The 24,008-nt window shown below is 49.6% G+C and overlaps 2 protein-coding genes across 3 annotated transcripts; one reads left to right on the forward strand and one right to left on the reverse strand.

The window, feature by feature from the left end:
* Positions 1–1,260: 1,260 nt before the first annotated feature.
* QPRT (quinolinate phosphoribosyltransferase) lies at positions 1,261–11,326 on the forward strand. The gene is made up of 4 exons (XM_033101656.1): positions 1,261–1,366; positions 9,623–10,158; positions 10,681–10,812; positions 10,886–11,326. Exons 1-4 carry the CDS (start codon positions 1,327–1,329, stop codon positions 11,132–11,134), a joined length of 957 nt encoding a protein of 318 aa, XP_032957547.1. The 5' UTR covers positions 1,261–1,326; the 3' UTR covers positions 11,135–11,326.
* Positions 11,327–19,001: 7,675 nt separating this feature from the next.
* C15H16orf54 (chromosome 15 C16orf54 homolog) lies at positions 19,002–21,639 on the reverse strand. Of its 2 annotated transcripts, none has more exons than XM_033101009.1 (2): positions 21,380–21,639; positions 19,002–21,070 (listed from the first exon to the last, which is right to left on the reverse strand). In XM_033101009.1, exon 2 carries the CDS (start codon positions 21,068–21,070, stop codon positions 20,363–20,365), a length of 708 nt encoding a protein of 235 aa, XP_032956900.1. In that variant the 5' UTR covers positions 21,380–21,639; the 3' UTR covers positions 19,002–20,362. The 2 variants fall into 2 exon arrangements, with proteins under 2 accessions (XP_032956900.1, XP_032956899.1); XM_033101008.1 differs by having other exon boundaries at positions 21,443–21,635.
* Between the last annotated feature and the right edge of the window lie 2,369 nt (positions 21,640–24,008).

The following is a 24,008-nucleotide window of genomic DNA, read 5'->3' on the forward strand; positions in this document are numbered from 1 at the left end:
GCCCCAGACACGTCAGCGAAACGGCCGAAAAGGGACCACAGACTGAACCTGACCAGCCCCGGGGAGGCCCAGCCAGCGTGGCGGGGCTTAAAGCTCAGAGAGCAGACGTAACCCCATCAGTGGGCTTGCACATAAAAATTCCTAACTGAAAGCGAGTCATGGCCGGTAGTCACGTCCTGGGCCTGTAGCTTCCTTGACAAAGGGCAATCTTTAGCTTAAGGGAGCCCATCAATTGTCTTTTTGCATCTAAGATGACATAACTTTGAAATGTCAGAGTCATCTGCTTTTCCAGACCAGAGCACGAGACTATAGAACCCCTCTTGTTTCCCACCTAACATCTCCATGTGCCGCAAATGTGAACTGTTAACCATCCTATACCTACCAGTGTAAAAGAAGTGTGTGTCTCTCCGTTTCACTTTTTATCCAATCCCAGAGATTTCCCCGCTTTGCTTTCTCTCGCCAATGTAATCTACTAATGGATTTCACGTCACCCTCCTTGAATCTCCTCCTTTGATTCTAACATATAAAATACATTGCAAAACTGCCGTTCTTTGGAGCATTTTCTCAATGCGTTGAGATCTTGCTGCCCAGTAGCTGTTGTCAGTTGGGCTCATATAAACTCATAAACATTCTCTACAGGTGGGGGCATTTCTCACGTCGACAGCGTGCAGTCTCCCGTGAGGAAATGAAGGCCAGGCAGTTCTTGAACAGAAACTTGCCGAAAGTACCAGTGCATCTTACTGGCAGTTTCCCAGTTTTTCTGTTCTTATCTGCCCGTACCTTTAGAGTACCTGAGGAAGAGAGAAGGGCAGAAAAGTGGACATTTGTTGTTTCTCCTCTGTGTCACTCGCAGTTCACTGGATTTTCAGTTGAACCCATGAGGTAGGTACTATGCCATTTTACAGAGAAGGAAACTGAGGTGCAGAAAAAGGTTAAAAAGGTACTTGAGATAAAAAAGGATGGAATTAGGATTTGAACCCAGATCTAAGGCCCAGATTTTCCTAGTGCACCATCAAAAAAGCTTCCCAGCCCTCACAAGAGACTACATTCTTTCGTTCATGGCCTCACACCGGGGGAGAGCTTGGTGTGTGGGAAGAGCAGGACTTCTGGCTCAGAAAGGAGGGTTACACAACAGAGCCTCCCCTCGGAGAATGGAAAGCAGACGAGGTAAGCACAGCTGCAGGTGTTCTGGACGAGGGCAAGAAGGAGTCCCAGAGAGCTTGGGAAGGGCTGATGGGGGCAGGTTAGACCAGCTCCTCCCTCCCCTCCCTCTGGCGGCCCCGCCCCCAGCCTCAGGCCTCTCAGAATTTAGGATCTGAGCAGCTGATGCCCGTTCTGCAGCTCCAAGCTGTCATGGACCCTGAAGGTAAACGAGTCCCCAGACCTCTCTCCTCTGCGTTTCCACACCACCTGCACCACCGTCTCCGCAGCCCTCCTGCCTCTCTCCCCATCCCAGCTTATCTCAGTCCCTTCTCCCTCCACCCGCACCGGAAGACCAAGTCTTTGGTCCTCATCTACTCCTCTACCTCCCCCATCTCCCTCCAACCTCTCTGAACCCCGAGAGTTCCTTTCTGTCCTCCAAAATCCTCTTCTCACTCTTCTTTCTCCTCTCTGCTGGGTCCCAAAGAGCTCTGGGGAAGAAAGGGGCTTGAGCCCCAACAAATGTCAGGGGTGGCCTGGAGGAGGGCACAGCTCCTGGGAGGCCGACCTGTGGACTTTGTTCCTGGATAGCAGCCCCGGGGGGGTGGGAGGAGTGGAGGCAAAGTCCTGTGGCATCTGCCTCAGGTGGGGGAGGGAGCTGAGGCCAGTGACCCTCAGCCGGGTGGGGCACTGTTGCTGAGGAGGCTGTATGCAGAAAGGTGGGGGCCAGGTTCCTATTCAATCCAGGCCCCACCAGGAACTGGTGTGTGACCTTAGGCAAGTCACCTGACTTCTCAGAGCCTCATTTCCTGGCCTCTGTAAAATGACAATAACACTTCCTTGCTCAGGAGGTTGTGGGAAAACCAGCAGTGGCTGCATGGATGGCCACTCCCTCTGTGAGCTCTCTGCATTTTCCCTGGGATCCTTCCCCAGGGCTGACCCACCCCCTGGTTTGAGGTTTCTGCTGGCCCTTCACTGCCAGCCCCTTTGCTTGGGGGTCCCAACAAGCTCTTGGTTCAGAGCCTGAGTTCAAGTCCTGTTCTGGCCACATGCTGGCTGTGTGACCTCAGTCAAGACGCTTGGCCTTGCTGTGCCTCTGTTTCTTCATTGATAAGTGAAAACAGTGGCTTCCCTTGGGCTTGGTCAGGATTCAATGAGATGATGCAGGTGGAGGGTACTCAGGACCCATCCTGTGGTAGTTACGCTGGTGATGTTGAGCCCCCACACCTGTCTGTCCAGCGCTAAGCGCAACCCAGGTTCCAGCCCCCAGTCTGGAAGCCTGTGTGTCTGTCTCCCCACCGTGCCAAACTTGGTCTTCCTCCCACACCAGCTCTGTGTTCATGCCTCACCATCCTGCTACTCAGGCTGGACAGCTCAGGGTCAGCTCTCACTGCTCTCTGTCCCTTACACCCCAATATCTAGACAGTTGCCATGTCCTGTGGATTGACCTCCATCGCGTTCCCTGCGCCTCTTCCATTCCGGTGCCCCCTCCCAGGGGCAGCGGCCTGGTGGAGGCATCCTTTGCGGCTGTCTTCGTGCCTGTGACAACACCTAGTGTTCAGCTGAGAAGGGCTAGTGCTGGGGTCACTGAGCTGCAGGAATTAAACCAGGAGGGAGTGGTTTAAACCTCACGGGGGTGAGGCAGAAGCTGAGGAACTGGGGGAGCGAGGGGGCGAGGATGGAGCTGGGGCGGAAGCAGATGGCAGGCTGGTGAGAAACAGCGGAGAGGTCAGACTTGGCCAATGTGCGAGCAGGGCGGGGTGCAGGCGGGGTGCAGGCGGGGTGCAGGCAGGCGGTGGGCCCTCTTTCTTACAGCCTCGGGAGGGACGCCCTCCCATTGCACATCACCCTGGCTCACTGTTTTCTTGCCCAGCTGTTGCAACAGCCCCCCAACTTACATCTTTTAGGACCCCCAGGCGCAACTGAAATATGTAAACTTCAAAGTACATTTTTGATCGTCAAAAGTGTTAGTGATTTCCCCCTTTCCTGTTGAACAAAACCCTCTCTTTCCTGCCATTCAAGCCCTGCTCAGGCTGGCCCCATCCAACCCCAGGCTTCTCTGTTGCTACTCTAATTGCTCGGAAATTCTCGACATGTTTTACCGCTTGTGTGATGGGCAGTTGCCTTGGGCCCTAATTGGAGGTCATTTCTCTTCTTTGGCTGGAGAAGGGGAAAGAAAAGAATATTCATCTGGCCAGCCTCTGTCTCCACCTGGTGTTTGCCAAATGGACTGACAGATAAATAGATGGAAGAACAAGGCCGCTAGAGTCAGACACCTGGGCTCAAAGACTGCTGGCCAGGCATTGGCTCAGGCACTTTATACAAATCACCGCCTTCCCTCCTCATTTGCGGCCCTGGGATTTCCTGGGGAACTGACCCCAGAGTTCAGCAAACTGCCTGAGGTTGCCCAGCGTACGGGTAGTGGAGCTAGGACCTCAATCCAGGCGTTTGGCTCCCAATCCAGGCTGTTCCTACTCGGAACCCTGATTGTGGCTTGCAGAACTGTGAATATTGACATAATGCACATATAATCATTTAAAAGTATAATTTAGTTTTAAATTAAGTGACAGTGTGATGAGGAGGGGTCAGGGAGGGGACTCTGGAGCCAGCCTGCTGGGCTTCCATTCCTGACTCCACACTTCCCAGCTGTGTGACCCTTCCTGTGCCTCAGTTTCCTGATCTGTAAAATGGGGAGAGCAATACTATTCCCATATGGTCGTTGTGAGGATTAAATGTGTTAATATATAGATAAAATGCTTGAGATGGTGCCCAGGAAGGAGAGTAAAAGTGGTTAGTTGTTATTATGACAACTTATGTCATTCCCGATTCCATTGTAGACAAGTAGGCACCGGAGTTGTAAGAAAAATTGATAAAGGCAAAACCTTGGAAACTGACAACATCTAGCGAAGTTAATGTTTCCTGTAAGTTAGGGGAAACCGTCATTACCTGGTTTTAGCTGGAAGACACTGTGAGTCTCATATAACACCACTGCTCATATAAGCCTGGCCACATCGTTACACATCCAATTAAGAACAAAGACTTGTTATATTCGTTGTAGGTCCATTCGGAGAGCCTCCCTTTGTGCCTACCCGTCAAAGTCACGCTTAAGTGTGTGTTAAATGATTGAAGGAAAGCTGAAGCGTGGAAGTTCTGATCCCTCCTGGCAAGGAGACTGTCCTGTTAGGGCAACACAGAAACAGGAGACAAGTCCAGCCAAAGTGCCCGTGGGGGAAATCGTCAGATATTGTGCCAGAACCTTCAGTTTCTCTGTATCCTCTTATGTAATTTGTATACAGAGCAGTGCAAGAAATATCCCACGATGCTTTTGTATCCCCTAGAAACGTTGATGCCAATTTTAATAAAACTCTGGACAACCAATTAAGAAAGTATTGCCTTGAGAGAAGAAGGCTACATCCCACAGGTAAAACTATAACCTCGCAAGTCCAGCCATCTTGTGAGAACTCTTACATGTAACAACTGCAAGGGCAGAAAGCCGAACAGGGCATGACAGCTGCCCCCCTCTGTGTGACAGCTTCCCCCATGTCCTCTGCACCAGCCCTCCCCAGGCAGCTGCAGTGGTTCCCCCCGCCCCCCAAGTACCTTTCATTCAGGGCTGCGAATTAGGAGAGCCTGTATTCTCAGCATGTATCTTCTAAAAGAATAAGGAGTTTTCTTTTATTACAATCACAATAATCACAACTAGATTTCTAAAAAAAAAAATTCCCTTCATGTTATTAAATATCCAGTCAGTGATCAAATTTGGTCATCAGTGTTCCAATTTGATTTCAATGTGTATGTTTGAATTAGGATCCACGTAAGAGCCAGGCACAGTGATTGGTTAGTATGTGTTTGAAGACTGTTTTCATCTTTGTTTTCCTTGCCGTGTATTTGCTGAGGACATCAGGTTATCCTTTGCTAGAGTTTCCTTTGAAACTCTGAATTTTGCTGGTTGTATGCCTGTTGGATACTTTGACAAGTCTCTCTGTCCTCTGGTTTTCTTGTAAATTGGTGGTTGCGTCTAGAAGTCTGATCTGACTCTGGTGCAGCTGTTTTGGCGAGAGTGTTGCACGGTTTGTGGTGTGTTCTCCCACCAGCAGCGTCCAGCGTCTGGCTGTTTTGCTTCTTGGTTTTGAATTTGATGCCCAACACCTCCCCCCTGGTTCCCTGCGATTGCAGAATGGCTCCTGCCTTCCAGCAGAGCACTGGTTCTTATTTGCTTGTGCAAGTGGACTATTTAATGATTTGTCAGTCAATGTACCAAGTTGAGTAGCCATCACTCTCCACAGACCATTTCCATCACCCCAATAAGACCTCATGCCGTTCTGAGTTCATTCCCAGCCAAACACTATCCTAATGTTTCTCTCAGTTTGCCTCTTCTGGACATTTCACATAAACCGAGGCGTGCCAGGTGGGGACTTGTGTGAGCATTGGTTCTTCACCCTCATCTGCATCTGAGTCAAGGGGGGAGCTCCTCCAAAACCTCCCCCAAAGATTCTGATTCAGGTGGTCTGGAATGGGCCGTGTGCAGCAGAGTCTAGAAAGTTCTACCGTGCAGCCAACGTAGAAGGTCCCTGCTGTCTCCACCTCCGCGGAAAGGAGGGTCCACACCGCTGGCTTCCACTTCGTCGCCTCTCATATAGATCGCCACGATGACAATGTGGTTTGTCCCCAACCCCACAGAACCAAAACTGCTCTGTCCAAGGCTGCCCAGTTGCAAAGTCCAGTCCCCATTTCAGCCTTCCTTCTTGCGTCTTGCTCACAATCTACTTCTTGGAATCCAGACACCCACTCCCCCCTGGGGCTGCTTCTCTCTGTGACAGCCACACCTCTATAAACACCTCTGGTGTTTTCCAGAGCCCTCCTCTCCTTCCCTGAGCTGGAGCTCTTACCCACTGCTCTGCTCAGTAACCGTCCACATGTGTTGGTGGCTCCCAGATCTCCTTTCCTCACCCCTGTATTTCGTCAGAACTCTAGAACCACCCTTCTGCCCACTGTCTGGACATGGCCACCCACATTCCCCTCTGGCATCTCAACCTTTGTATCTGCAAAACCAAAGTCATTCATTTCCCCTAGCTCTGCTGCTTATAAGCTGCGTCACCAGGACACGATTTAGGAGCCTCCTTGAGATCCCGTTTCCATACTTGTAAAATGGGAAGATGCCTTGTGTTGAGTTTCCGCAGAGAGTGGGTGAGAGAACCGTGGTGCCCACAGCTGGTGCAGCACAGGCAGGGCAGGTGGCTGCCTTCTGGTGTCCCCAATCTCCCTGAACAACTCTGTATGTCAGTTTTCAGCTTCTCAAGGGCAGAAACGCAAGGCTTCTCCCTCTTAGGAGCTGCTAATTCTGGAAGGTACTCCCTTAGGAACGACTCTCACCTTTGCCAACTGCTTGCTATTCCTGTGTTTATCTCCCAGATTCAAGGGCTTTGTCACTTTTCTTCCGGCCAAGTGCCTCCGCCTCCCTTTGCCTCCCAACCCAGCTCCAGTTGGTGGCTGAAGGGACCCTTCTAGAGAACTTCATAATCATGCCTTCCTCTCTGCCCCCAACTAAATGATTCATTCTGCTATGTGGCCTCTGCTTGGATAAAGCTCCCTGAACACTTAGTATGAAGCAAAATGATATGACATTGCCTATATCTGACTGTTTTGTTTTTTTTTTTTAAAGATTTTATTGGGGAAGGGGAACAGGACTTTATTGGGGAACAGTGTGTACTTCCAGGACTTTTTTCCAAGTCAAGTTGTTGTCCTTTCAGTCTTAGTTGTGGAGGGCGCAGCTCAGCTCCAGGTCCAGTTGCCGTTGCTAGTTGCAGGGGGCACAGCCCACCATCCCTTGCGGGAGTAGAACAGGCAACTTTGTGGTTGAGAGGATGCGCTCCAACCAACTGAGCCATCCGGGAGGCAGCTCAGCTCAAGGTGCCGTGTTCAATCTTAGTTGCAGGGGGCAGAGCCCACCATCCCTTGTGGGAGTTGAGGAACTGAACTGGCAACCTTGTGGTTGAGAGCCCACTGGCCCATGTGGGAATCGAACCGGCAGCCTTTGGAGTTAGGAGCATGGAGCTCTAACCGCCTGAGCCACCGGGCCGGCCCATATATCTGACTGTTTTTGACCAATAAATAAAGCAGCACATTTGTATGATTTGGTGTACTAAGCACTTGGCACAAGAAAACTCTCTGGATGGACAAATCTTGGTCCCCAGAGAGGAAACAAGAATAGAGTGTGATGACAGGTGAAGCAGGAGCTGAGTGAGCATGTCACCCAATTTATGGGGTCTAGGAGAGCCCCTCGCTGAGGAAGGGATGTCTAAGAGAAGACCTAAAAGAGGAGGGAGAGGGTAACGGGGAGTGTGGGGGGAGGGTAAAGGAAAGGACTACCAGGTAGAGACAAAACCCTGGAACAGCAAAGTCGAAGGCCTAAAAGCTAAGAGAAAGAGCTGCCCACTCTGTCACGTAAAAATACTAAGTACCTGGCACCCAGCAGATGCTCAGTAAAGATTTGTCAAAGAATAAATGGAAAATGGAAAGAAGTCAAGAGAGCTGGAGCTAATGCAATGAAAGTGGGGTTTTACGTGGGAGAGTGATCCCCTTCAATTGACTTGTTTATGGTTTAATTTTAAAGTCTGGTGTAATGAGCTAGAATTACAGAAAGTAAAATTCACCCTTTCCTCTCGGAAGTTGTACAAGTGTTGATAAATGCATCAGTCATACAGTCACCATCAGAGACAAGATCTGGAACAGCTCAATCACATCCAGAAACCTCTGTGGTGCTGCCCCTCTGTGGCCAGTCCCTCCCCCACCCCGGGCAAACACTGCTCTCTTTGTGGTTATTGGTTTGCCGTTTCTAGAAGGTCACATGGACAGACTCAAATGGCATGTAGGCCTTTGAAGCCAGCTTCTTAGGACAATGCATCTGAGATGCATCCCTCTTGCTTGTATCAGGAGCTGGTCCCTTTGTTTTTTGCAGAGTAGAGTTTCATTGCATAGATGCATCAGTTAGTTTATCTGATACTCACCAGTTGAAGGGCTTCAAATGCGCTTTGAAAAACAAATCCCACTGCACAAAATCTGAATGGAGTGGGGGCCTCTGCATCTCTGCCGTTTGTTCGCCGGCCTTTTGCCTGGCTGGACCCGGGACAGTGGGGACTCTGTCCCTTTTACTGACTTTGTTCCCAGCCCCCAGCCAGGCCACAGCTAGCTCTTTTCCCACAATCTGGGGAAAGAGGGTCAGGTTCCATCACAGGACTGTGGCTGAGGGTGGGGGTGGAGAAGATTGGGTGCTTTGGGGAAGAAGCAACGTTCATTCAACAGGCATGAGGGGCGCCTTAGCTGATACCCGCGGACAGGAAGGACCTTAACCACCACCACGCCCATAACTCTTATTTTACAGGCAAAGGACTCGCCCACACTCCTGAAGCTATGTCTCACACAGCAGGGGTTCAAACCCAATTTCCCGTGCTTTCGCCTCCTTGGGCAGCCCCCATCTCTAGAAAGATGACGGGTGGCAGAGGTATCCAAGCTGAGGGCAAAGGCAGAGGAACCGCCAGCCAGGACCACAAGGCCTGGCTGGTCTGACTGCCGCCAGTTCGCTGTGTGACCTCAGCCTCCTTGCCTTTCCTCTCTGTTCCTCAGTCTCTGTAAAAAGCGAAATCCCCAGCTTTAGAACATTTGGTGCTGTGAAGACTGGAATGAAAAAGACCCACAGCTCACATTCCCCTGGAGCATTAACTTCTCTTAACTAATCCTTCTATGCAGGGCTGCAGGGTGCTCTCAGGTGGTGCCTGCTCTCTCCTACCTGGTGAATAGCTGTGGATCCAGCACCAGGTCTGCCAGAAAAAATATTGGACGTAGTTAAAATTTGAATTTCAAATAACCAACAGATAATTTTTAAGTATATGTATGTTCTAAACATCGCCTAGGATATATCGTCTTTGATGTTTGTCAGAAATCTAAATTTAACAGGGCGTCCTGTGTTTTCATTTGCTCAATCAGGCACTCCTGACCAGCCCACAGGGCCCGCCCAGCACCCCGGCCTCTCTCTGGGGACCCCCAGATCTTTACCCTGATTGGCCAGCTTAGCTGATTGTTAAACCAATTGACCCTAGAACAACACCAGTTTGAACTGTGCCCAGGCACTGGTGTGGGTTCTTTTCAATAAATACCTGTACTTTTTTTTTCTTTTCTTTTTTTTTTTTTAATCTGTGCTGTTTTTGATCCATGGTTGGGAGTCCGCGGATGCATTGCTCTACGCCTTTTTATATGGGGGACTTGAGCATCAGTGAATTTTGGTTTTGGTGGAGAGCTTCTGAGACCAATCCCCTGCTGATACTTAGCTCTGGGGGAGTCAAAAGTTATATGGGAGTTTTCGATGGCATGGGGGTTGCCATCCCTAACCCCCAAGTTCAAGGGTCAACTATATTTTGACAATCACCCCTGACTACAAGAAGGGCAGCCGGAACGTCATGCTGTGCTCTCTCTGTCTCCTTCACAGGCCTGGCGCTCTTGCTCCCCCCTACCACTCTGGCTGCCCTGGCCGACAGCTGGCTCCATGAGGACTGTCCCAGCCTCAACTACACAGCCTTGGTCACAGGGGCAGCCCCCTCGCAGGCGGCACTGTGGGCCAAATCCCCCGGGGTCCTGGCCGGGAGGCCTTTCTTCGATGCCATCTTTGCCCAAGTCAACTGCCAGGTCTCCTGGTTCCTCCCCGAGGGATCAAAGTTGGTGCCTGTGGCCAAGGTGGCCGAGGTCCGGGGCCCTGCCCACTGCCTACTGCTGGGGGAGCGGGTGGCCCTAAACATGCTTGCCCGCTGCAGTGGAGTTGCCAGCTCTGCAGCTGCTGCGGTGGCAGCTGCCAGGGGGACTGGCTGGGCCGGACATGTGGCCGGTACCAGGAAGACCACGCCAGGCTTCCGGCTGGTAGAGAAGTATGGGCTCCTTGTGGGTGGAGCCGCCCCCCACCGCTATGACTTGGCAGGGCTGGTGATGGTGAAGGACAACCACGTCGTGGCAGCCGGTGGTGTGAAAAAGGTGTATGTCCGGCTGAGCCCCTGCCCTGGCCCTGCCCCCACCCCCATCACAGCCCTTCCCTCTACCAGAGCCCTGGCCTGGAATCGGGGTGAGACTCCTGGACCCCTCAGTCGCTCCATCTGTAAAATGGGTTGGATTTGCTTCTCTACACGTGTTCTTCTGCTCCTTGGTACGATGTTCAAAACCAAAGGACAAACCTTGGGAGCCTGGTGTTGATGGCTCTACCACCTTGGGCAGGTCACTCTGCGTCCCTGGACCTGTTTCCCATTTGTGACTATATTTTTGAAAACCCTTCCTATTTTAATTTTCTAAGTCAATTGAACTCAGGTCCAAATACAAAATAGTGCTGATATTGGCCATGTTTTTGGACCCACGAAAGTGGTCATGTGGTTTCACCGACTATGAAAGAAACCATCCCGATGCCCGGTTTCCTCGTTACTCCCAAGCTTGTTATTCTTCTGGGGCCCTTGGAATGCCAGTCCCAGCTCTCTGTTCTCACTGTTCCCCCTCCCTGCCCGTCAGGCGGTGCAAGGGGCCCGGCGGGCGGCTAACTTCGCCCTGAAGGTGGAGGTGGAGTGCAGCAGCCTACAGGAGGCTTTGCAGGCGGCTGAGGCGGGAGCGGACCTTATCTTGCTGGACAACTTCAGGCCGGAGGTAAGGCAGGGTCTCCTCCCTGGGAAAGGGCCATGGTGGGGGCTCTTACTTCCCCTCGGTTTGTGTCTCCAAGGAGCTGCACCTCACGGCTGAAGTGCTGAAGGCCCAGTTCCCAAGCGTGCGCGTGGAGGCCAGTGGGGGCATCACGCTGGAGAATCTCCCTCAGTTCTGCGGGCCACACATAGATGTCATCTCTTTGGGGATGCTGACCCAGGCTGCCCCGGCCCTGGACTTCTCCCTCAAGCTGTTTGCTGAAGGGACCACTCCAGTGCCCCATGCCGCCTGTCCTAAAGCTGAAGAGGTGACACCGGCAATGGGATAACATGGTTTCCCGAGACCCTCAACGTCACATATCTTTAAGAACAGTGGCCAACAGGACACTCTCAGTGTTAGCCTGGGCTAATATCTGACTCTGCCACTTCATGCTGTGTAACCCCGAAGGGCTGACTTTACCTCTGCTCACCTCAGTTGTCAAATCTGTAAAATGGGTCTAATAAATGATTAACCTCATGGATTTCTTTCGGTGATAATTCACGCATAATATGTACTCAGTAAATGTTAGAAATTACCATAGTTCATTTGTTCTAAGATGCACTTTTCCCCCCACACACTGCCTTCTCTGAAGTCAAAGTACATCTTTAATCAATGGTATCTAATGGCCACTGTCAACCAGGCATCAGCCATCGGGTAGCTGCTGTGGCCTGTGCATGCAGGTTACAGACAAAACATAGTACTCTACATTGAAATGAATCCTAAAGAGCTCTTTCTACAAGTATAAAATAGAAACGGTAAGTGATAAGAGAGCGTTGGTCATAGTTTAATTGACAGTTTTCTTCTTGAGTGATCGTTTGTGTTTTACAATTAATGGCATCGTCTTTTAAATTTTTTTCTTTAAATTAAAATTTATTGGGGTGACAATTGTTAGTAAAGTTACATAGATTTCAGGTGTACAGTTCTGTAATACATTATCTATATCTCACATTGTGTGTTCACCACCCAGAGTCAGTTCTTTTTCCATCACCATATATTAGACCCCATTTACCCTCTTCTAGAGCCCCGCTTCCCCCTGCCCCCTTACCCTCTGGTAACCCATAAACTATTGTCGATGTCTATGAGTTTTTGTTCTTTCAGTTGTTTGTCTTGTTCTTTTGAATTAATGGCATCTTACATAAATTTTTTAAAATTAAGAAAAAAAAAGACAAGATGGTAGGTAAAATTCCATACATGTTTCAACACCTCCATATGTTGTTCCAATCACTTCCTGAGTAATAGATCATTTTGACAGTTACTCAGTAACATTTTTTTTTTAATAATGATTTTATTTTATTTGCTTTTTTAAGGAAGGCACAACTCATGGTGGCCCATGTGGGGATCGAAACTGAGACCTTGGTGTTATTAGCACCACTCTCTAACCCACTGAGCTAACCAGCCACCCCCTCAGTAACATTTAAGACCTGCTTTCTGTGGCTTTCAGTAGCTCAACGTGTGAGACCAAACTACCAAGTACTGAGGAAGAGCTGACCATGAGGCTGTGAATAACTTCTCCATCAATCGCTCTACCAATCGGATTTTCCCCAGATAACGCAGGCTTTGTTTATTTCAGAAACGCAGGGCTCTTTAGATCACTGGACTCGAGCACAGCACACCCAGAAAATGATGAGGGGTAAAGAGATCTTCGTATATATCTCTAGTTTGGTGGGTCGCTGGGTAACCTCTTCCCTCCTCTGACCTGAAACAGAAGCCTTAGCCCCTGCAAAGAGTTATCCACAAGTCACTTGTGGATATTTGGCTGCTTTTTAACCAAAGGAAAGCATCTTTGTTGTTTTATTTGTTTGCTTTGTATGTATAACACTAACTCAAGCCTAAACTCTGCCTTGAGGGTTAGATGTCTCATTTCGTTCAAACACGTTACATTTTCTAATGGCTTAATTTTCTTAAAGACCCCTTTCGGTAGCCTTCTGACCTGCCTCCGTCTGGAGTGGTTCTTGTCCAGGCCTGCTGTATACTCGTAGCTGTCTCCTTGAGAGCTCGCTTCATCTGCTGTGACTTCTTCCATGTCTTTTTTTTTTTTTTTTTTTTTACTTTTATTTATTTAAGTGTGTTTTTCCAGGACCCGTCAGCTCCGAGTCAAGTAGTTGTTTCAATCTCCTTCATGTCTTTCTTGAGTTGGATCCCTAGTTTCCAGGATTCCATGTCTCCCTCTTTCTTGCTTTGTCCCTTGTTTTGATGGGTGCATTCTCTAGAACCTTGTGGGTGAGGTTTGTTGAGCTCCTTGGATATGTAGGTTTATAATTTTCAGCAATGTGGAAATTGTTCAGCCATTACTTGTTAAAATATTCTTTCTGTGCCCTCATGTCTCTCCTTCCACTCCAGTTACTCACATCGCAGGCAGCTCCACAACAGCTCACTGATGTACTTTTCATTTTTTAAAAGTATTTTCTCTCTGTAGGTTTCATTTTAGATCATTTCTGTTGCTATGTCTTCAACTTAGCTAAGCTTTTCTTCTGCAGTGTCCAATCTGTTATTCCCAGTGTACTTTTCCAATATTGTCATTTTCATGTCTAGAAATTTAATTTATATCTTTTTTCATATCGCCATGTCTCTGCCTGTTTTAAACATACAGAATACGGTTAGAGTAGCCATTTTAATGTCCTTCTCTGCTCCTTCCAACATTTGTGTCAGTCCTGGGTTCAGAATAATCAATTGGTTGATTATTCTCAGTATGAGTCACGTTTTGTGGCCTCTTTGCATGTGGATAGTGATCTTTGCTTGCTTGCCCAAATTTTACCTCGTTGAACACCAGGTATTTTTGTGATGCGTGTGATTTGTCAGGCAGGTTCAGAGCAGAGCTCAGTCTCAGGGTTAATTACTCCTCACTGCTAAGCCAACACCTCCCTGTGTAGTTGACCCAGTCCGGTTGCTGGGAGCGGCCCTGGCCTGTGTGAGCCCTGGGCAGAGCTCCTTCTAATTCTTCCGGGGGCCCTGGCACTTTCCTCACACACGTGTGCTGATTAATTCTCTGCTGACTACTCCAGGGGGCCCTTCTGCAGATCTTGGGGTTCTCCCTGGGCAACTCGCTCTTCTCTGTGTTCTGTTCTCCCACCTCTAGCTGCTGTGGTCTCCTTGGACTCTCAGCTCCATTCTCTCGGCTCAGGAAGTCCTCTTGAGTCCCACTTCACCCCCCACCCCCGACCCCTGCCTGCAGTTTGGAAGTTCTCAAAGCATAAGCAGGGCCATCCTACAAGGTGAAGACTTGATTGTTTTCCTCTGTCTCTGGGGCTTGTTTTTATTACTATCTTTCAATGCTCGGTGTCCGGTGTTTTGAAAACTACTTATTTTAATTATATTAATTTCAGGTGTACCGCCTATTTCAATTACAGTTGTTTCACGTATTTTCGTATTTTGCCTTGTTTTGTGAGGGGGGTGGCGGTTGCTTCAGGCAGAATAACCCGGTCCCCTCTGCCCGTCCACCTTGGCGAGAAGCGAGAAGTGGGGACTCCAGGCCGTGCTTCCAAGAGCTCCCCTGGTGGCGGGTGATTCCAGAATGTGGCCAGGTGAGGGCAGCTCCACAGACCTCTCATCTCCACTTGAAATGTTTTTCCCAGTTGAATGCAAACGTGCTTATTTCCTTCCCTCCGTTTTCTCTGGACTTCTGTTAGATGAATAGTGAATGGAATGATCCTTCGTCTCTTAACTTTTCTTTCTTGTTTTCCATTTCGTTGTTATTTTGCTCTACGTCCTGACAGATGTTTAAAAACTCTTTGCCCCCATACCTTCTTTCGATGAACTTTTTAAAAAGACTTTTATTAAAATATAGCTAACATACTATATTATGTTAGGATGGTGCAAAAGTAATTGCGGTTTTTGCAATTATTATTTTTTTAATTTCTTGGGGTGACAATTGTTAGTAAAATTACATAGATTTCAGGTGTAGAATTCTGTATTACATCATCTGTAAATCCCATTGTGTGTTCACCACCCAGTCAGTTCTCCTTCCATCACCATATATTTGATCTTTGCAATTATTTTTAACCTTTTAAACCGCAATTACTTTTGCAGCAACCTAATAGCTTCAGGTGTACACAATAGTTATTCAACATTTATATACCTATATATTTATATCATCACGAGAAGTCCGGCAACCATCTGACACCGTCCCACGCTGTCACAGTATTATTGACTCTATTCCCCAGGCTGTACATTACATCTCCATGACGTATTTGTTTTATACCTGCAAATGTGGGCCTCTTATGCCCCTCCACCTTTTTCCTCCTTTTAAAATTTTTCAATTACAGAGACATTCAATATTACTTTATATTAATTTCAGGTGTACAGCATAGTGGTTAGACATTTATATAATTTAAGAAGTGATCTCCTGACTAGTCTAGTCCCCATCTGACACCATACGTGGTTATTACAATATTATTGACTGTATTCCCTGTGCTGTACCCTACATCTCCATGACTACTGTGTAACAACCAATTTGTTCTTCTTAATTCCTTCCCCTTTTTCACCCACCTCTTCAACCCCCCTCCCATCTGGCAACCATCAAAATGTTCTCTGTATCTATGAGTTTGTTTGTGCTTAACTTTAATTTGGGTGATCACAGTTGTGATTTCCAGAACGTTTTCTTGTTCTCCAATTGCAATATCTTCCTAGGAGCCTCCAGTTGTTTCATGGGGGGTGCATGATCTTATTTATTTGTTCCCTCCAAGGCTGGTTGTTTTGTCTTTTCATCTTAGTCCTTTTTGGTGCCACTGAAAATTATTAAGAGGAGGCCCACGTGCTTCTCTTTGGCAGCTGAGAGGGTCTGGTTCCCCAGGAGTCCGATCCTTGAAACAGGCTGCAAGCTCTGTGAGCAGGTGTGTTCATTCATTAACACGCTTCACTTAGATCAGAACTTCTGGTCCCCCTCCTCTCCACCCGGTTGATGACATTTGGGAGGTCTGGAGACGGTTGGGGTTACAGCCAGGGGATGCTACTGGCATCTAGTGATAGAGGCCAGAGAGGCTGCTAAATGCCCTGCAGTGCCCAGGAAAGCCTCCCGTAGCCAAGAATTCTTGGTGGCCCAAATGCCAATCATGTGAAGGTGGGGACAACCCTGACTGAAGACCTTCTGAGAGCAGGCTGTGCCACCAAAGGCCAAGACAGTGAGGGACACCCCACACCCACTTCAGGAGTGCTTGTTCCCACTGCTCAGGTAAGGTCTCCAGCTGATGGTTCATGAGCTCCTGTGGCCCCCAGGCTTGCTCCCTGTGAGTGTGTGTGTGTGAGTGTGTGTGAGTGAGTGTGTGAGTGTGTACGTGTGTGAGCGTGTGTGAGCGTGTGAGTGTGAGTGTGTGAGTGTGTGTGAGAGAGTGAGTGTGTACATTTTGGCCGATTTTACCTACAATCTCTGATTTCTAGCTTCTGCTGAAGAGTCAGAGGACGAACAGCATTGGTGGCACCGAGTGGCCGCTCCCCCTGCAGTCAGGCACGTGGTCTCTTCTCACCTCCATCCCTGATCCACACAACTCACCTATGTCTTGGGCTCTGCCTCTTTCTGCAGGTCAATTCCTGAGCCCTGCTTTTGTGGGGGGGTCTGACTTTGTCCCGGGGACTAGTATTGCCTACCCCCGGAATGGCAATGGACTGGTTCTGAGGTAATCTGTTAGTTAACTATCTTTTCTTTCCCACGGGTACTATCACTTTAGAACAATGGAAAACCTAGAGAGAGGAGGACCATGTCTGCCCCAGTTGGAAGTAGAGACTTGGGGGGTCCCCAACGCATGAGACAGCAGTGGAAGCCATGGCATCCGAGACCCTGTGTCGAGGGAGAGTGAAGCCGTGCGGGACAGGCCGGCCTCTGAGGATGGCAGCCGGCAGAAGAGTCAGACAGGATAGCCAGAGAGAGGGCAGAGAAGCCAGGTCCACATGGAGTCACAGAGGCTAAGGGAAGAGAATGTGTCAAGAGCAGAATCAAAATGTCTAACGCTGCCGACAGGAGGCCGAAAGGTGTCCCTTGGTTAAAACAGGTAGGCCATGATTTTGGTGGAAGCAGTTTCTGTGGAGTGCTGAAAGGGTACAGAAGCCTACAGCAGGTGGTAGAGGGATGGGGAGATGAGAAAATCTGGACTACTAGGATAGACAGCTCTTTCTAGAAGTTTGTGCAGGAGGCAAGAGGTCATGTTATATGGTGAGCCATGGAGAATTAGTTGTTAGTCAGCTGTGGTTTTAAGGTGGGAGAGATTGAACTTATTTATAGAGGAAACAGTTCGGGTTTTGTGAATGACATCAGCTGACAAACACATCCCTACCATGAAACATCTAGAAATGCTGCAAAACAAACAAACAAACAAACAAAAAAACCCACAAGCAAACATCCTTTAAAATACACAGCTGGGTTTCAAGAAAGTAAGGGGAATCCCCGGCAGCCACACACAAAAATAACCAGAGCTGTGTGAGCTGTTTGGTGCTTGCAGAGCTTGGCCATGATGGGCGTGGGTTTTACATCCACGTAGAGATTGGAGAGGAGGCCTTGCCTGGGGCACTGGAAACTGAAACCCTGATAACAAGCTCAGCCCCTTCAAGGGTGACACCTTCAGGGAAAGAATAGGCTAGGAAAAAAAACCCTTCCCATCAGTCTGCGCAGCACAAAAGAAACCGTGGCTGACTCCCCCTGAGACCTGGGGGCAATAGAAAAGTCTCCCCTAAGAATTCATAACCAAAGCTTTGCCCTCACTTGGATTTGCCTTCCTGTTTACACCATCTGCATGGTCTCAGAGGCCCAAAGGACATGAGCAGATCATATGGTCTAGCGTCAGTAATACCCCTGAAGCATCCTGGGAAGGAGCAAACAGAACCTCTCTAGAGAGACATCCCCTCTGACTGGTCACATGGATTCCTACTAATAAGGCCCTGCTGAGCCAAATTCACAGGCCCAAATTAAAAGCATGAGAGCAAACCATCATCACGAATGCCACTGAGCACCCTAGAACTCCAGACAACAGAATGATGGCATGAAGGACCCGATGGTAACTGTGTTTCACATGCCTAAAGAATAAAAGAAGCACCTGAGGTGAGAAAGTCAGAAGGTGATGTTTAAAAGATGGGGGACAGGTTTAAGATAAAGAGAAAGGAAAAAAGGGTAAACCTGATACATCTCTTTGTCCACCCACTTGCTCATTCATTTTCCTTTCCTGGGCTCCTGTTTTGTTCTAGCCCACGTCCTGAGGCTGGGAATACAAAGAGGACTTGGGGGACAGCAGGACTTTGGGGACAGTTATCTTCCTCTGCCTGAGGAAGATAACATCCATGCACACGTGTATCTTTCATTTTGTACCGTCCTCAGATGTCACAACTGGAAAAGTCCTGATAGAGCGTCTTGTTCAATTTTCAACTCTCTTGTTGTACAGACAGATTGTGAGGTCCTGTAATATCAAAATCATTTTTTCTGAAGTGTCACCCACCCACGTGAGTGGGTGACAGAGCCAGATGGAGGCCTGGGGGCCTGGCTCAGGTGTCCCTTCCCCTCTGTCCTGCTTCTGCTGAGCTCTTGGTGTGCTGACATCTGAGCTCTGATCGTTGTTTCCTGGGTGGACTGACCACTCATCGTGGATAGAATCCCCACAGCCACGTCCTGGCAGCTGATGGTGACCAGCAGTGACATGGTTACCCAGCTGGTAAGGGACAAGAGCCCTGCCTTGTATCAGTTATGTGTCCCTTCTTATCTCATGCCCTTCCACCCCAGCCCTGCCTCTAGAGAAATGGTGAGCTCCTGGAGGGGAGCCAGGTCTGGTTCCACCGCCCCCAGGGCCTGGCTCAGGGAAGGTGTGGGGTGACCGGTGCTGGGTGCTGGGTGAGGGCACCTCGGGGAAGTCCCTCAGCCTGGGGGCTTCTCAGTCCCCTGCTGCTCCTTCAACTTCTGTTCTGGCATCAAAAGGGTGTGTGGGGGGGGTCAAGGACTAAGCAGGAAGATCCGAGTGTTGGCTTCTCTGCCCAGCAGCGTTTCCCTGGCGTGGGTCGCCTTGGACGGCATTAAGTAGCGCGGTCTCAGCTCCCTGGGCGGGGCCCTCGGCGGCTGTACTTCCGGAGAAGGCCTCGGGGTGGCGCCAGAACATCTAACACTTGCTCACCCATCCGTTCCATTTTTTTTTTTTTTAATTTATTGGGGTGACAATTGTTAGTAAAATTACATAGATTTCAGGTGTACAATTCTGTATTACATCATCTATAAGTCCCATTGTGTGTTCACCACCCAGAGTCAGTTCTCCTTCCATCACCATATATTTGATCCCATCCGTTCCTTTTAACAAAGAAAAGAACCCATCCGTGGGTCAGTGCCTCCAGCAGGAAACAGTGTCCACTTAGACTTTAAAATCTTTGTTTACATTGTATTTCTTTTCATGTGTTACCTTCTATTTATGGCAAGTGATAATGGCTTTCCATTTACAGAGGTGATCCAAAAAAAGATTCCTTTGAAAATAAATTTATTACGCAAATAGGAAACCAATGTAAAGGAAAGTGTAAAGTAAATAAGGGTACAGGTGGTAAACTGATATGGCAAACATCCTACCTTTCGGGAAATCAGACCTCTGGGGAATGGAAACTCCGTCTGTCCCCAGCCCCTGGACCTCCTCCCAAAGAGGAGGTCAGCTGATACAGATGGCTTTAGGACCAAGGACATTTTGGGGCTCCGTTTCTCAGGTGGAGCGTTATAAGTAAGCCCGTCTGGGGGGAACTCTGTCTCTCTGGAACAGCCCAGCAAGCTGGGAGGGAAGATGGCCAGAGGCATGTCCTGGGAGCCACCCTGGCCTGGGACAGCACTCTTTGCACATTGGATCAACCTCAGATCTCCTTGACCCAGGGCTCCCTCACCTGGAGGGGTAAGATTCCGACGGCTGGCATGTGTCAGTCTTACAGAGGACAGGCAGACAAGTCCGATGGTTTGGACTCCGGGTCCCCGCTGCATGCCAGAGCGCGTCTCTCCAGTTTGGCTCCTCAAGTTTCCTACTGTGAGCTGGGGCTCAAAGTCACAGTTCATATATAGAAGATGCTCCTCTGCCTGGTCTTGGCCTCTCTTTATGCGTTTTCCTGGAGGGATGGTTTGTGGCTCTGGAAGCTGGATTCCTGTCATCTCCTGCTAGCACCGCTGACACTGGTCACCACCGCACTGTCTGTACTTGAGGATCTGTGGGACCCCTTCCTTCTGACACTGGCATCTTAGATGCATACTAGAGGCACCTGTGGTGATGGTGTTCCATGCCTGGCTGGTACCTTGAGTTCTTCACCAGCAGTGTGATTTCCTGGCTTCTGGCCCAGAGTCAGCCCCACCTCCAGTTCTCGGCACCTCTCGACTTCCTCTGCAGCACAGGCTCTGTCCACACCCAGCCTGCCCAAACCCAAATCCAGTGGAATTGAAATCCAGATGTGAAAAACCTGGGGCAAGCTTTCCTGAGGCTGCTTCAGGTGCCAGCTGGGTTCCCCGGCTAGAGCCTCAGGGTCTCAAAGTCTTTAAGAGGGTGGGCCTTCCTCAGTGCTCTGGGAGGCTCGTCCTCCAGGCCCTGGGGATTCAGAAACCCACACTGGTCCGGCTTTCCCGCCTCCAGAAAGCTGAGATCTGCTCCAAGGTGACCCGAGGCTGGAGGCCCCACTCAGGATCGGGGCTTCCTGGCCTCTGCCTTTGAGCCTGGGGGCTCCCCAGATACACACTGGCATCGGGCCTCTGTTCAGGCTCAGCCCAGCTCACCAGGCCTGGGGCGTGGGACCTCTCCTGCCAGACCTGGGGACCCCAGAAGGTGCTGCTGACCTGGGGTTTGGGCGGGGGCTGAGGGGCTAAGGACTTGGGAGGGAAGTGTGGAATTGAAGGGGCAGGTGGGGCTGTTGCTCGGGCCTCCAAGGTGCCCCCGGGGGTAGGAGGGTTTGGAGCCTGGTCCATCATTAAGGGGACCACAGAGCCATACCAGTCCTCGGAGCGCTCTCTGGGGGTGCCTGTGGGCTCGATCCACAGCTCCCCTCCAGGACGCCAGACCAGGGTGGGTGCGCGGCTGCTGGGGTCTGGGTGCAGAGAGCGGCGGAATAGGCGCTCGGCCAGCACAAACGTGGTGAGGAGGAAGAGGGCGGCCAGGCAGGCCAGGGCCAGCATGATGGGGATGCAGGGTCCACAGGGCAGTGGGGACCACGAGCCCGGCTCTGATGCAGAGGGCCCCTCCATGTACCCAGAGGGCTGCTCAGGAGTTGAAGGCACCCGGAGAGACAGGGTCAGGAGAGGAAGCACCATCTAGAGGGAGAGAGGCCGTGAGGGCCCAGACAGGAGCTGGGAGGGAGACAGAAGTCCGGGGACTGGGAATCGGGCCTCAGAAACAGACCCAGGCAGGGACACGAGCAGAGGGGACCCAGAAAGAACCAGAGGAGTCAGATGGCGAGCAAATCAGGCGGCCCACCGAGGCCTGCAGCCAGGCCCTCCTGCTCTGAACCCCCAGTCCCTACCCAGAAGCCCCATTTCCCCCCAAACCCAGGGTCCCTCAGACAAAGCTCCAAGGGCCCCCAGGGCGTCTTCCTCCCATCCCCTGGGCCCCACGGGTCTTACAGAGGAAGTGATGGCTGCTGCCCCCAGGGGTTCCCGCCCATGAGGGGTTTCTGCTCGCCTCACCTCACGTCGTTCAGTCTGGGCTCCCCTCTTCCTTCAGAGTAGCTCTTCCTAGTGCCTTTGGAAAGGCGGAAAGACACTGGGCAGAAGTCTCAGATGAAGGCGGAAGGGAGGGCACCACCTATTGCTGAGCAACTGTGCTGGCACCCCTGTCCTGAGGAGTGTTTCCAAGGCAACCTGGAGGGATGTGGTCACTGCGGTGGGGAGGCGGTTCCTGGGGAGAGAGGTGGGGCCGGAATGGGCAGTGGCCCTATTGAACTCAGTGTGACCCCACAGGCAGGCCCCAGGCCCCAGAATCGGCACCCAGAGGCCAAGAAAGGGGAAACGGAGTACCCCCCTCATGGGCCCCCAAACACCGAGACACCTGGCTCTGCCTGCTCTGTGGGGTTGTCCTGCCCACAGGCCCCACCAAACCTGCTGCCGCCATCCAGCCTCCCACACACGCCCTCCTGCCTGAGCCAGCCCTCTCCATTCTTCCATGGACACACATCTCTTTGTCTACAGACCATTTAGTCCCACTTGTGATTAGAAAATATGGGGGAGGTGAGGCTTGGATAGCAACAATGTCAGGCCTCCGGTAAGAATCCAGGGAGGGTAAAAACGAGGCTCAGGCCTGTGTCCAAGATCCCTGAATGCTGGGCCATTGGGCTCCTTTTCCCTGATGCTGGGGATGGAAGGAGCCTGGCCAGGGTGTGATGGAGTGTCATCAGGTCCAGCACCACTGTCCTTTCAGATTGTCTGGTTTGATTCACTCGCTGACAGATGACAGGTAAGCCCCAAATATGCGAGGTGTCGTGCCCAAAGTCACACAGCCCATGTATGTGGCAGCATAGACGTGAATTCCTGGTCTGGCAGGCTTCCTGAACACAACACAACTCTTACTAGGTATTAATAGTTTGCTTTGCAAAATGACAGTTACGTAATATGAAAAGCTACAAAAATATGTTGATATGTTATTGTCTTACCCAAGGCGGTCACACAGCAGCCTGACTCAGATCACTCTGCCCTGTGATCTGGAGGAAAGTTCCAGAAGGAGCACAAAGTACAGCATGGGGTGGGATGGCTGGATCTGAACAGCCCTGTGGCTCTGGACCTTGCGACATATGAGATAGAATTTGATGAGATTCGAATTTAAAACCTGAGCTTAATATCACTGAACTAGTCACTTAAAAATGGTTAAGATACTAAATGTTATGTTGCATGTATTTATGACGATAAAAAAGTTTTCTTTACAAAAATCCAAATAACTAAACAAAGCCTGAAAATGGTTCTGGATGTTCTCTTTCAATTAGTCTTTCTTTGAAAAATAAAAAATAAAAACATTTAAAGAGTAAACAGGATTAGAAACCAGAAATATATATCAGACATGATTTTTTCTGTTCCTAAGGTTTCAAATTGGCTATTTGGAGTTTTAATGGTCTTTCATCACTTAAAAAAAAAAAGCTAAAAGAATTGTAACTGGTTCTTCAAAAAGTTAAACACAGAATTACTATACGATCCAGCAATTATACTTTTATATACAGAGAATGCCGAGAAAATGTAGACACATTTTAAGAAAGGAAAAAAACTACATTAAAATTATAATACAATGAATGACACTAGCAATTCATTCGATTAATGCCATCTTTTGAACAAATGTCATACTACACATTGCTACCATAATTCAATTCAACTTTGAAAAGTAATACATAGATAACATCTCTTAAAATGTGTACATTTTTTGGCACCCCCCGGTACAAAAGAACTGAAAGTAGAGACTCAAACAGATGTTTGTATACCAATGTTTATAGCAGTGTTATTTACAATAGCCAGAAAGTGCAAACAACTCAAATGTCCACCAATAGATGAATGGTTAAACAAAATGTCACACACATACACACACACACACTCACGAGTATTATTCAGCCCTAAAAAGAAAAGAAATTCTGCTGCAACATGGATGAACCTCTAGAAATATGGGGAAAGAGTCCCAGACAGCAGGTTCCAGGCTCTCGGTTTCACGTGGAAAGGTGCTGGCTCTGGTAGTAGATGGCCATCAGCTGTGACTAGTTGGCCATCAGCTGTAACCAGTTAGCCATTGGCCACTGATATAACTGCCGTGGCTATGCTAGCAAGCGAGGATTGCAGTTAGCAAGTGGGGTTGGTTGGCAGAGAAATGGCCGCTGGCAGATTGCACATCGTGTGACTCCTGCTTCCTGTGTTTCCAACCCAGCCGCCAGTGAGACTCCCCTACCTATGGCTCCGTGGGTGTTCCTTTTAGGCCTCCCCATATTCTGTGTTCTAGGGCTGGGAGAAGGACCAGAGACCCCACGTAACACCCTGCATGACACTGGGTCTAATCTCCTGCCTCTTGGCTATGGGCTGGCTTTAGAGTGACACATTTAAAATGTGTCTAAACACTTAAAATGTGTTTAGAGTCCTGTAGAGTGACAGCATGGCTTCCAAGGCTAGTTAAGAAAAGGGATAGCATTCCTACACAGCTTGGGCACTCCCCCGTGCCCCCCACCACACACACACACACACACACACACATGCGCGCGCGCACACACACGCCGGATGCACTGCCTTG

This window comes from Rhinolophus ferrumequinum (genome assembly GCF_004115265.2).
Source record: "Rhinolophus ferrumequinum isolate MPI-CBG mRhiFer1 chromosome 15 unlocalized genomic scaffold, mRhiFer1_v1.p scaffold_54_arrow_ctg1_1, whole genome shotgun sequence".
In the NCBI taxonomy this organism is placed as follows: Eukaryota; Metazoa; Chordata; class Mammalia; order Chiroptera; family Rhinolophidae; genus Rhinolophus; species Rhinolophus ferrumequinum.

Coding starts and splice junctions, on each gene's coding strand:
- QPRT (XM_033101656.1), top strand. CDS start 1,327: ATGCCCGTTCTGCAGCTCCAAGCTGTCATGGACCCTGAAG. Junction 10,159..10,680: donor CAGCCGGTGGTGTGAAAAAG/GTGTATGTCCGG, acceptor CCTGCCCGTCAG/GCGGTGCAAGGGGCCCGGCG. Junction 10,813..10,885: donor TGGACAACTTCAGGCCGGAG/GTAAGGCAGGGT, acceptor TGTGTCTCCAAG/GAGCTGCACCTCACGGCTGA.
- C15H16orf54 (XM_033101009.1), bottom strand. CDS start 21,070: ATGGTGCTTCCTCTCCTGACCCTGTCTCTCCGGGTGCCTTCAACTCCT.